We start from the raw sequence: 12,979 nt of genomic DNA, 5'->3' as shown, positions 1-12,979 counted from the left end.
TAAGCAATAGAACACTTTTGTTTATTTTATTTGTATAATAGAGAAGTTCTGATAATCTACTAAAAAAGAGCAGTGCTAGAGACTAAGGACAAGTATGACTCCAACCAGGACAGGACAAGTCTAACTGCAATGGTATCCATACCACGCATCAATTTTAGTGGTAACAGACAGAAAAGAGAGTGCCTCTTGGGTAAATCCAAGTCTGATACCAGTGATGGTTTTGGTGGGCAGCCAAAGTTCAATGTACAAAATAGACTGCTAGCCCAAATACAGAAAAAAGTGTCTAGAAACAACCATAATATAAAAATGTGGTTACACGTAAAAGTTTTTGTAATTACTGCTTATTTATGGAAATACATCACATTAAAATTACAAAATTCTACTTAAAAAAACGCCAATATAAATTTCTAACAGTGACTTTTGTAAGATTTTAACATTAGAAAGGCAGCATAATCAGATACATCTCATGAAGCGTAATCTGATAAACTCCAGAAAATTATGGAATAATGCAGAACAAAAAAAGATGTAACAAAAAATAATCTGTAGGAATATATTTTCCCTTTTTTCCTCCTTTTCACAGGGTTTTAGCCTTTGGAGGGGGTGTGTGTTACAGTTGCTCCAACACACAGGAATATTCTTGTACCTCCAAAATGCAGGCATTAAATGAAACAGTCTGCCTCAATTCCACACGTAGTTAATGACAGGAGATGGCATCCTTGTAGGTGCATTTCAGAATTCCTACGATGGACTCTGTTGAGGACCGCTGGACATCGAAAAGTCAGAGTTGCAAACCTTCTCTTAAATTACTGACAAAACATCTAAAAGTCTGTAAGACTAGTGTTCCAAATCAAGACAACATAAACACCTTCGTAATTATCAAAACGATCAATAATCACCGTTTCCTGTCAGTAAGGCTCTAAAATTTAAATACAACAGTGGCATGTAACCTCAGTTATCACATTAGGAATCAAAAAACTGAAGAATGACTTTAAAATAAGAATAGTAAGATCATTCATCAGTTCCAAACAATAGCTGGTTATAGATTAACACCAGTATAAGATCAGTTTTTAGGTACTTAAGACCTGTTGATCGAAGTTACTTACATAAAGACAACAAGGCAGGGGAATGAGGTTATCACACGTCTCACAAGTAGAACACTTTTATTACGTAAAACATCAGTCTTAGCTGGGAACTTGGAGTCCAATCAGAATTTCGCAATAGCAGCTTATGCTAAATATGCATATATGTACATCTATGTATATATGTGTATAGATATATATAAATTTGATTTTATATATTTATAAAAGTACAAATTGCTTATATATGTATAAACATGTATTTGTACATATAGGTAAAATTTTAATATAACATTTGTAAAAAAATAGTAGCTAAATTATATATAAGCTTAAGAACCCAGAGGAAGTTCAGTCAATGCAGGATCCTCACTCTGTCAAGCAAAGAACACATTTATTTGTTAGAGCCTGGGTTTACATTAACATGGTGTTTCGGAGAAGTAAGGCAGATTTGAAGTGAATCTCCCAATCATCTTCCCACTTCCAGGTGTTGGTTTGGTGGCAGAGCAGCGCTGATGCATATGAACCAGGTTCCTTGCAGAGAAAACTAAGCCAGAAGCTCTTATCTTATTTGGTGTGCACACCAAATGCCTTCCAAGCCCTAACAGATACATACAAGTTCTAACTGAGCATAAACATACTGAAGATGTTCAGTCGAAGAGACAAGTCTCAAGTTAGGCTGAAGCAACATCTCAGCCATGTACGCAGCGAAGATGTAGTGGCTTTGACACCAACGCTACAGTCTGCTCAGCTCCTACTGCACTGAACTACTCAGTAGGAGAGACACAACCCTGTACGAGCAGGCATGGCAGAAGACTGTCCCAGGGAAGGAATGGCTATGCTCAGGGGACAAAGACCTCCTAAGTTTTTCTTTTCTTCCTATTGTACTTACTGTATCTGGATAATGCAGTCACATACATGATAAACATTTATAAATTCAGACAGCTGTGTCCAGAAGCAAACTGATTAAAAAAGGTTTCTGATAGCATATGCATTTGGTGATGGGGCAGGAGGACATCACAGCAAGCATATACCCTATAAAACCAGATATCGGTCCATACTTTTGTAGTAGAGCACTTTTTTTCACAAACACCACCATGCTTCCATTAGCCAGTTTCTTTTTACCCAATCCCCACCCTCCTAAAAGGAACAGGGAGTGAGATGACCCTTTGTTTCAATGGCCAATTAATTAAGGAAAAAAAATACAATGTTAGTAGAAAGCAAATCCAATTTATACTATGATTGTACTTTATGATTATGCTGAAAATAAACAGGATATAAAAAGAAGAAACATCATTTAATATCATATGTATGCATAATTTTATTAATACCACCTCTTCTAACAAAGATGTTAACAAAAACTCTAAAGTTTTGCATAATGCCTTCAGAACAAAAAAACCCTACAGTATTCCAAGTAGTTAGAAAAATAATTAGAAAAATATTGTAATGCAACAGCTGACCGTATCTGCAAAAAAAAATGGGGAGAACCGGAACAATAAGTACAGCTGAGAAGGACTGGAAGGTGAACAGCTGAAGGGATAGCTATTAAACTGTTTTTATCTTCCCTGACACGTTCTCCTCCTTTGTAAACTAGGAAGTTTTTAAACAAAACATCACCACCAACAAAAACAAACACAACCAGGAGCATGTAATTCAAAGAATGTAAGGCTGCAGACTGAGAAAGAAACATGTCTTTCCATCCTTGGTCAAGTTTGATGTTCCTCTAGAACAAACGAAGTGACAGCTGCCAGACTAAAAAAAGAAGTCAGGTGTTCACATGAATAGCTTTTATAAAACAGCAAGCACATTAAAAAAGAAATCTACATAGTTTTTTACAAAGTACATTGATTAATGCTCCATCTTAGAACTAGATAACAAGTGGGAGATGCGTTTCAAGAAACTAAAACTGAAAGTATGCTTTGCCATATTCATGTAACTTTGTGCGTTCACTGTACAAATATTCTCTGCTCATTCACTGAGTGTGCTGGCCGTTGATAAAGAAAGAGCTCCCTTAAAGAGAGCAATTCTTAGGAGTTGTTGACAACTACATCTGCTTTCTGCCAGAACTCTAAATTTACCCCTAGGAAAGAAAGCAGGAGCATGTTAAGCTCAACCATCTCAACACATAATTTCTAAATTGAGTGTATCTAAATAAACAACTAGAACTGTTTTTGATATTCTACAAGAAGTGAAATAATTAGGCCCATTATTGGTATATTAATTTTCCACTGTGAGGCACTGAAGTCAGCAAGTTCAAAATACTCCCCATATCTTTTATTTCCTCAGAATTCTGATCATTATTTCTTCTTGTGAACCCTCAACTTGATTTGTAACAGTAAGAAAGATTCCTAGTATATGAAACTGCCAAAAATCCCTGCTAAATAAGAAAACTGTAAGCTTTCTTGAAAGGAAAAAAAAATCTGTTAAGGTCCAGGTGACCCAGCTGCACACCGAGAACTGCTGGATTTTACAGAAAACCAGACATTCCTACCCCAGCCTGAACAACCAAAGAAGATGAGAACTTTCAAGTCAAAATTAAACTGCATTAATGGTTGGCAACAATGAAATCAGCTGCTCAACTATTTTGAGGATTTTCAGAATAATTTTTGGAGGGAAAAAAGGCAAAAAATACAAATGCACTGGATTTTGAAAACCCCATTCCTTTAAAAAGATACAGGGCATCTATTTGGGAATCTGTAGTTATACTAAGGGCACATTAAATGGATGCTCTAAGCCTCCATTAATAATATCAAAAGCTAGAATCCATAGTAAGAGTTAAGCATATACAAAAGCATCATGTTCAGAATAGAAAGATGTGTATTAAAATTCTTTGACTAATAGACAAGCTATTTGAAACTCTGACCTAAAAAAATGCTCTTGTGTTCTATCTGAACACAAGCTGTATATTAAGCAGTCTATTTTGCTTTGAAGTATATTCTGCTTTCACATTTCTGTTCTCAGAAGACTGGAGTTAACCCACCAAATATAAAAAACAGCCTTAGATATTTTTTCTTTATAGTCAGAACTTTCCTGCTCTGACCTGAACATGCAAGTCGGTAGTCATGGCAAATGTTCATTACTAATGCTCCTGAAATTTGTCTAGCATTTGAACCACACGAAACAGGTATATTCTTATACTGCCAGCGTGGCAGCAACAGACTCATCTGCTGCCAAAACAACAGATTCTTCATTGTCCTAACATCACGTGCACACTCTACAAAGACATCTAGGAGCCACAGGGCCTTTCTGCATCTAGCAAGAGCTCATTAGTATAGCGTACAGTACAAGTCAGACTACCAAAAGCTTTTGCCTCGAAGAATACTGAAATGTGTTCCTAAAATTCAGTACGAAATATAAAAAGAATTTGATGATTAGAAGTACCCCAGGCAAACTGACACTTGTCAGATCTGGAGAGTCACATTAAAAAAAATGACAAATCAGCGCAGCAAAAATTTCTTTAAAACACCCTAAAATTGAAACTAGAAGGAGATAAAGGTCTATTTAAATTAGTTGTGCATCTTTAAATATGATCTGGAAGTAAAGGAACAGAAAACAAAAACCTGACCTTTAAAGTAGAAATAACAGCGATGCTAATAATTGAGTGAACTAGTCAGATGAAGGCTATCAAACAAATTAGCAGGCCTGTATATTGCAACTTCAACAAAAAAACCTAGGTGAAATCTACACTAATGAAGTTTCCATTTGATAGACTGGATTTTTAAAGGCTTGGGAGGACTGCGAGACAGAAAGAAACCATGAGGAATTTCAAAAGCAGTTTAAGCAGGCTGCACACCAAATATTTAAACTGAGCAATATACTTCCCTAATGGAACAATTCTCTGATACTCACTGGACACGTGCATTTTACAAAGGTTTTGCAGTCCAGTCCATCCTAATCTCCAAATCACCGGTTTCAAACAACACAGATAACTAACAAAAGAGCTTAGAAGTTAGTACTGAATTCAGACACATCATACGGAAGAACATGAATCCATGAAAGCACCATTGCTGGCTTCTACAAAAACATTAGACTGACTGTAGAGACCCAAAACACTTAAGTGCCTTTTAAACGTAGCCCAGGTCTCCACTCCAATAAATGTAAAGAAAAATCACATTTCACCTACCAGTCTTTGCAGTAAATCAGAGTAGCATACAAAGTTTAACACATTTGAAGTGTCTCATAATAGAAAATCTCACAATGATAAAGTACCTGGTAAGAAAGTATCAGATACACCACATCTTGAAGTTCAAGGCAGCCAGGATCTGACTATGCTATACTCTGGAAACTGCTGAAAGACGCAGTGGTTATTCATGCTAGCTTCTTCTTAAAACCATAATAATCTTGACTTCTGAGGCATGCTGGAAAGTTTCAATCTGCATACTTGCAGTTCCCGGAGATGTAAGTTGAGGCAGCAGGAGCGCAACTAAAAAAATAAAAAAATCCAAGTGTTTTTGAGACAAGTTGTTAGCAGACTAATTTTTGTCCTTTAATGTTTTCATCAATGACTTAGCGAGATCGAGTGCACCCTCAGCAAGTTTGCGGATGAGGTTCAACAAGGCCAAGTGCAAGGTCCTGCACCTTGGAACAGGTTGCCCAGAGAGGTGGTGGAGGCCCCATCCCTGGAAGCATTCAAGGCCAGGTTGGACGGGGCTCTGAGCAACCTGATGGAGTTAGTGGTGTCCCTGCTCACTGCGGGGGGGTTGGACTAGATGACCTCTAGGGGTCCCTTCCAACCCAAAACATTCTATGATTCTATGATTCTATGATTCTATTGTTTACACAGGCTCAGAAAGTCAGAAGGGAATATACGCTCTAGTGTAACTGCAGGACTTAGTTTTAAATGCAAATGCTCACCAAAAAATCCAGAGTAAATGAGAAACATCAAAAGTCATTATATATTTATATTATGTAACTGCTGGAATATTGTACTTAAGAAACAGTGGTACTAGCAATATAAATGACTCTAAAATGGAAGGAAAAATAAGTTTCTCAATCAATAAAGAGAGAAGATATTAACTTCTTTAATTTGAAATATTTTCTTTCTGTTAATAGAACAGAACAATGTGGCTTGATCAAGTTGTTTTTAAGAAAATGACTCCTACTCATGATAATCTCCAAAACAAAAAGATTCCTGACACATCATTCATACTTTGGATCAAACAGTCTACTAGAAAGGATGAGGGGAAAAAAAGCTCCTGTCATTTTTGACAACTATTCCTTCCTGTAACACTACAAAAACTAGTTCTATGTACATTTTAATGCATCCTAGACCAAAAGACTGATTGATCTGAAAAATGAATATCTGAGATGAGGTTCTTACAGTATTCTTTATTAATATAATTAGAAGTTGCAGAAACAACTTTCTTATAATATAAAGGCACAGGGAGACAGTTTTGATAAAATATTCCAATCAAACAGTAACTTACAGTACAAAAGGACAATTGTAATGCACATACAAACCCCAAACATCTAATTCAAAAATATTTCACCGTGTTCATCATAATAATGGGCAATGGCTAAAAATATAAATTGTTACTGTACAATAAATATCTGATAGGTGCAAACGGAACAAGATTTATTGCTCTCCACAATGTTTTCCCTGTAGTGTTTTGTTGTTTGTTTTTTTATTTTTTTAAGTTCCAAATTCCTTTTGTAATCCACTTTAGTAACTTATTTCTGAGGGAACTAAACCCCAAACCAAATCTGATAGGACATTCTGACAGTTACAGAACTGCCTCAAGTAGTAACCAGAACTGGCAGTGTTTGTTTCTTTTATAACTTTAACAATCATACTCCATTCACTCATTGGGAAATGTGGTAGATGTTTACAAATCAACTTTAGTGGTAAGTCAAGGCTTTATGGTAGACTAGTATTACCTAGTCTGAGGGTTAGTCTATTTTCTTCAAATAAGTGGATTTTATGCTGAAAAATAACATGAACCTTCTCTGACAGCTTGTGCCAGAGCAAGCATGTAAAACAGTGTTCAAATGAGGGGAGGGGAGAAATTAAAATTGAAAGCTGCACTGGGCATTCTAACTTCAGGAAACGAGACAAGGGACTGGGAGCAAACTAGGACTACACAGGCAAAGATGACAATTTTGAGTTCTAAAATATCCTTAATATAGTCATCTAAGAAATCAAAAAGCACTCTGCAACTTTATATGGCTCCACTTTTGGGCTTTGAGAAAGAAGGGCCAGTCAGTGAGTTTGCTATTTTTCTCTCCTTGCACTTGCAGCAATTTGGTAAAGCAACAGTTTCCATCAGTCTTTTAACGCAGTATGAGAGGCATACTGGTTTTGCTCTTGAAAGTAGCACATAATACCTTGCTCAGAATTCTTTTTAGCTTGTACAAAATATTGTTTTATACAGGCATTTTAGAAATATGAGTTTCCTTCATTACTCTTACATGAAGTAATATGCATACATTTCCTAAGAGTATCTTTTTATGTATAAGACTTCAGGAGAATGAAGCATTATAGTAGTTGTTTAAAAAAAAAAAAGGAAAAAAAAAAACAAAAAAAACAAGGAGCAAGCTTTGAAGTGAGTTCTTGTAGCAGTAACTTGAGGTTTTTATAAAAACTGTAGTTTATAAGAACAACACTAGATTTACACAAACCTCAACAAGCCAATTTTAACTGCACTGGGAATAGTCAAACTTAGTTGAAGAAAAGGTGTCTAGAGTAAATACATCTTAATCAATTTAGCTGGTAAACCAAAAGATAAATATTCAGTAAACTCCACTACGCTTGAATTCAACAGAATTGGGAATGATGTAAAACAAACTTTCTAGACATTACTATTCAAATTAGGGTTTTCTAGTATAAGCACATAATTTTACAAGTTCTTCAGAGAGTAACCAAGAATCAATGACATTTGAATTTTGAGAATTATTAGCTTCACTACAGTATAGCATTTTTTCTTTACTATTTTTTTAGAAACTAACAAACAAAACCATTTTCTTTGGTTTAGGCTTAACTACACTGGACTTGTGAATTTTTATTTTAACCAAGCTTCTATCCCCAATTTAAATTATTATAGATTTTTTTTTATTGTAGTCTCCCTCCAATTCTCAAATTATCTCTGTTAAAGATAAAACTTTGCTCATACCATGATTTCCTGCTAAACAGTCATGTGTATATATTGGCATGAAGGGTAAAAGTTTTGTACAATAATTACATTAAAAGATATTTCCAATGGCAGAACTACAAAAGACATCAAATGAATGTCAATTCAAATGACATTTGATTTTATGATGATCTTAAAAAAACCACACAATGTCTAAGCATAGTAAAATACAGTGTAAAACCCCCTAAAATTAGACAGTAAACATGGGAATCCTGCACTCACAGTAGGAAGTACTGCACAGCATTAACATGAAAGCCCGTTAAGTTTGAAACTGCAGACAGCTAGATTTACCTGTATGTAAATGCCACTTCAAGGTGTTTAAACAAACACAAAAATGAGACAATGATGTCAGGAAAAAAGCCTTTAAAACAGGCCATCAGTCTAACTTGACTTTCCAAGTAAAAACATCAGCTTCACAAAACTGTGACACTAATGCAGTTTTATGTAAAGTACCCTTTGACACACAAGCTGTCAATTAAGCTATCACAGTCTTTTTTGACCTACTCCCTTTTACGTAGTTAGGGAGGACAGTCAATAGTAGCTCAAGTTTTAGTTCAGCAAGTACCTTCTCTGTTTGCAAAGGAACATTATAACACCATAAAATTGTATTTTTATGGCATTTAGAAAACTGATAAACTAGTTTCTTTTTTTTATTATTTTCTCTTTTTAATACGTAAGTTCAAAACTTCATTTTCTATGTGTCTTTGCAATAGTGTTTTAGTCAGTGTTGCAAAAAAATTTTCACCGTGGACTACCTCACATTGTTACTCAATTGTGCAAGGTATTCACGCAGTTCTTTTGCGGCTTGGAATCTACCGTATCGCTTCTTTGGGTTGGCACACTCATCCAGCAAGGCCTCAAGTCGGCCATCTTTGGCAATTTCAGCTGGGGGGTCATGAAGTAGTCCTCCAGAAGTGCCACGCCATGTGGCATGTCTTGATAAAAGGTTCTGACAAATAGCATAATAATTGTGGTCCACAGTGACACGAGCACAGAGGATCTCTTTTGAGAAGGACAGACAAGCTTCTTTATCACAGTCATCAAATTTGCTTTCATACCATACATCCCAGTTTTCAGGTTTATCTGTGAAATATAAGGAGACGGTAAAAAAAAAAAGTGAGAGAGAAGAGGAAAGAGCATATGTGCATCTGAATACAATCAGAAGCTTAATACACAGCAAACTGGTAATATTCAAACTATAACCCAACTCTGTTTAGATGAACTCTTAAATATTCTAGTCTAAGATTGCATCTGACAGTTTCATATACCCTTCTGATGAAATGGTTCTGGCAATATAAAAATTAAGGGAAAGAAAGGAAAAGGGTAAAATCAATAGCAAAGAGAGGGAAGCACAGAAAATAGCACACTAACATATGAAATCTGCATTCACATGCATACCCAGAGGAAAAAATGTAGCACAAACAAGTACAGGAGAATGATTCACAGCTGAAATTGAAAGAAAAACAAACAAGCAACATGATTTATTTTAGCAACATGGATTTGGTTTTTCCAGTTGCCCTGGAAACTGACACTGGCAAGTGGTCTACCAAAGAATGGAAAAAACATTGCAAAGTAATTAGCATAAACTTCTGAAACATTACCTTCCAACCTCTTACTTTAGACATGGTGGTAACTAAGTAGTACATATAAAAAAGCAGATACATTACATACTGTCTTTGAAGAAAGAAAAAATTCAGCAAAATAAATGGCATTTACAAACACGTATAAATCTTTATATAGATTTCAAAATTTGAAGGTGTAACTAGTGGCCTTGTCACAAAGCTTTAACTTAAAACCTGGTTTACAGAAAAAACCTTATACAATAATATGTAAAAGGTTACTTAAGTGTGAGCTCTCTTGAGTTCTTACTACTTTTGGTCAGAAAACTTTCATCTTAAGCTTCTAGATTACTGCCAGCTTTGAGAAGAGGTCCTTATCATGGAGTCCAATAGTTCTGCAGATCTCTTTTAGCACTGTGATGTACAAAGAAAAATGTATCTGGTAGTCTGAGCTGACCATTAGTCTACTCATTTATGATGCACTGCAAGCCAGACTAGAAAAAAAAGCATACTGAAGGATGAGGATGACTGCTAAAACTATAAAAATAAGATGTAAAATTTGTACAACAAACAGCAAACTCGAACTGGAAAAAAAAAAAAAGCCAGTGAAGGAGAATGAGAAAAAAAAGACTTCAGCAAACTCAACTATGATATCCCACATAGAGCACAATTAGATATTTACTCTACAGTGCATTCAAATATCTAAATGGACATATTAATCACTCTAGGCAGAGACTGTTTAATGAAACTTTCCAGGAGATTAATGAAATGAGTGTTAAATGTCAAGTTTCTACAAAGACTGAGAACTTTCTTGTGTCCTCATTTGTTTTCTGTGTTCTTGATTAATTGTTAATTACAAATCACGCAGCAAAATCCTAGTTAGATCCAAATTAGTCTGAGAACTATAGACAACAGATGTAAGCACGACACTTTCAGCATTCAGCTTCTGCAAGATGCTACTGGCTCCTATTCCATGTACACATCAACTTTTTCAGAGTTCATTTGGTCATCTTTGTCACTGAGTAATTAATCATGCTCCAAAAGTCAAATTCTTAAGTAATATTATTTTTTGGCAGGGGTGGGGGGTGAAAAAAAGAAAGTTTATTTGTGTGTACTAAAGTAAATCATTTGATATCCAATACATTAAAATGTTTTCTTGGTAGGCTCAGGTAATTTTGATCTAAGGTCCTTGAGAACATATAATAAATCTAATACAAAAAAAAAAAAACCCCACCAGCAAAAAACCCCACACCAAGAAGAACCCCAAAAAACATACTTCATTGTAGAAAAGCATGTAGATAAAAAATATAGTCTCAAAGTTAATTCAGCAGCACAGCATATGAAGTCTATTTGCAAAGCTCAAAAAAACCAAACAAATCCATTCACCCAAAGCAAACTGGAATCACTTGGCCTACCGCCACGAACTTCTGCAGAATCTAGGGTTTCATGTTCAATGTCTCTAGCCCTTAGGTCTATAGTTTTCCTTATAAGCTCAAAAGGAATATAAACCCATGTAATGCCACTTTGTCAATCATCTCTCCTGCTGCCACTGCTTTGAGCTTTTACAGTTGACAGAAAGATGAATGAATTACTCATTCCTTCAGTTCCTTTATTACAGAGCACCTACATGAACAACTGAACCATAGGCAAGCTATGTAACTAAGGCAAAGCAGGCAGTAAGACTGTCTTGCCATTCACAGAAAATAGAATGCCAAGAGTTCCGTCCTTACAGATGTCTGGAAAAGATGAAAGGAACCTCTCTCTTTTAGTAAGGTAGGCAAATCAGTCAGCCAGCCCATCTGTCTATCTGTCCATCCATCTGTACAAATACATCCAACTTCCAAACACTCTCCTCCCACCCCCACCTGCCCATTTAAGCAGGATTACAGAGATTAAAAGTATATGTAAATCAAGTTCAGGTAAGCTCAATGCTTCGTAAAATTGACAAATTGGTCAAGTTAATTAGTAGTCTAATTGCAGAAGAAAGCTAATCAGTTTGTTAATTAGTTGTCTAGTTATAAAGCCAACAAAATGGGTGTTTAGCAACTACACATACTTTAAATATTGTGCTTGCAGAGAAAGAAGCAAGAGACATGGGGTGAGGGGAGTGGAGAGAAAGAAGAGACTTACTTTGTCTGATTAACCTTTTGTCTGCTACCAGAACGTTTTCTGCATCTACGATGATAACTTTCCCATCTCGTGGTCCAACTGCAAAGTTGTCAAAGCTGACATCAAGGAGGTAGAGTGCAAATTCAAAGTCATTATTTGTCAGCTGCTCAGCTATTTCCATTAATTGCCAGGCCAGATCCACGCGTTTCTCCCATGGTGCATTAAAGTAACTCCACAGCTCTTCTCCAACATAATTGACAGCCACCATTCTTCCGCATGCTCCTAAGTACTTTGCGAATGGCCAACCCTCATCAGACGGAAAACTCTGTGTATAAAAAGGTGTTTTTTTAAATTAATTAATACAAAACATCTTAGATTTTAAAAGGCCGCTCCATAAATTTAGGAGAGGCACCTGTAAACACCCATCAACACAACATTTCCATATATTTCCAAGTTTTGAAGAGAAAGGAAAATAACACAAAATATATTTATGTGAGCAAGAGGCTCTGCTGGACTACTTGAAGATCTCTCACAGAAAGGATTACAGAACAGATTAAGCTATAAAAGAAAGCTTAAGCTTTCTTATGCCTCTAGTATTCCTTAACAGTCTACCTCTTAACTAATTGATACATACATACTCTGTGCGTTTATTACACACAGCCACATAACATTTTATCAAAAGTAAAATCTGTCCCCAATAGTAGCTTTCGTGGAAGTTAACATAAAAGACTGAATAGTTATAACATACTACAAGCAATAAAAAAACCAACCAAACAAACAAAAAAAACCAAAAAACCAAAAAATGAAAACAAAACCACACCAGCATATTTTTCCTACTTCGCTTTTGCTGAATCTGCCTTAGGATTTCAATATGAACAGACAAGCATTTAAAAGGTATCCTGCCCACTATGTATGCATCAAGAAGAAACCATAAAAATATTAAAAAGCCCCAAATGCATAGAAGTTAGTACTCTTAGAATGTACGCTAATTTTAACAATTAGGAGATACCTGTGTGCACATGCTCCTTCCTCATGCACTGCACTACCTTGCTATCATGTTACGAGAAAGAAGTTGTAATCAGTTCTGCAAGGATGATGTAGCAAAGGTTTT

At 35.7% G+C, this 12,979-nt stretch overlaps 1 protein-coding gene across 1 annotated transcript; it reads right to left on the bottom strand.

Moving 5' to 3' along the window:
* Positions 1 to 8,908: 8,908 nt before the first annotated feature.
* On the bottom strand, positions 8,909 to 12,190 carry DIPK2A (divergent protein kinase domain 2A). Its single transcript, XM_009639761.2, has 2 exons — positions 11,890 to 12,190; positions 8,909 to 9,283 (listed from the first exon to the last, which is right to left on the bottom strand). Exons 1-2 carry the CDS (start codon positions 12,134 to 12,136, stop codon positions 8,952 to 8,954), a joined length of 579 nt encoding a protein of 192 aa, XP_009638056.1. The 5' UTR covers positions 12,137 to 12,190; the 3' UTR covers positions 8,909 to 8,951.
* Between the last annotated feature and the right edge of the window lie 789 nt (positions 12,191 to 12,979).

Source organism: Egretta garzetta, unplaced genomic scaffold (assembly GCF_000687185.1).
Source record: "Egretta garzetta isolate BGI_Z169 unplaced genomic scaffold, ASM68718v1 scaffold425, whole genome shotgun sequence".
Taxonomy (NCBI): Eukaryota; Metazoa; Chordata; class Aves; order Pelecaniformes; family Ardeidae; genus Egretta; species Egretta garzetta.
The sequence above is the reverse complement of the archived record's forward strand: the minus strand, read 5'-3'. Positions and strand labels throughout refer to the sequence as shown.

Coding starts and splice junctions, on each gene's coding strand:
- DIPK2A (XM_009639761.2), bottom strand. CDS start 12,136: ATGGTGGCTGTCAATTATGTTGGAGAAGAGCTGTGGAGTTACTTTAAT. Junction 9,284..11,889: donor CAAAAGGTTAATCAGACAAA/GTAAGTCTCTTC, acceptor TATATTTCACAG/ATAAACCTGAAAACTGGGAT.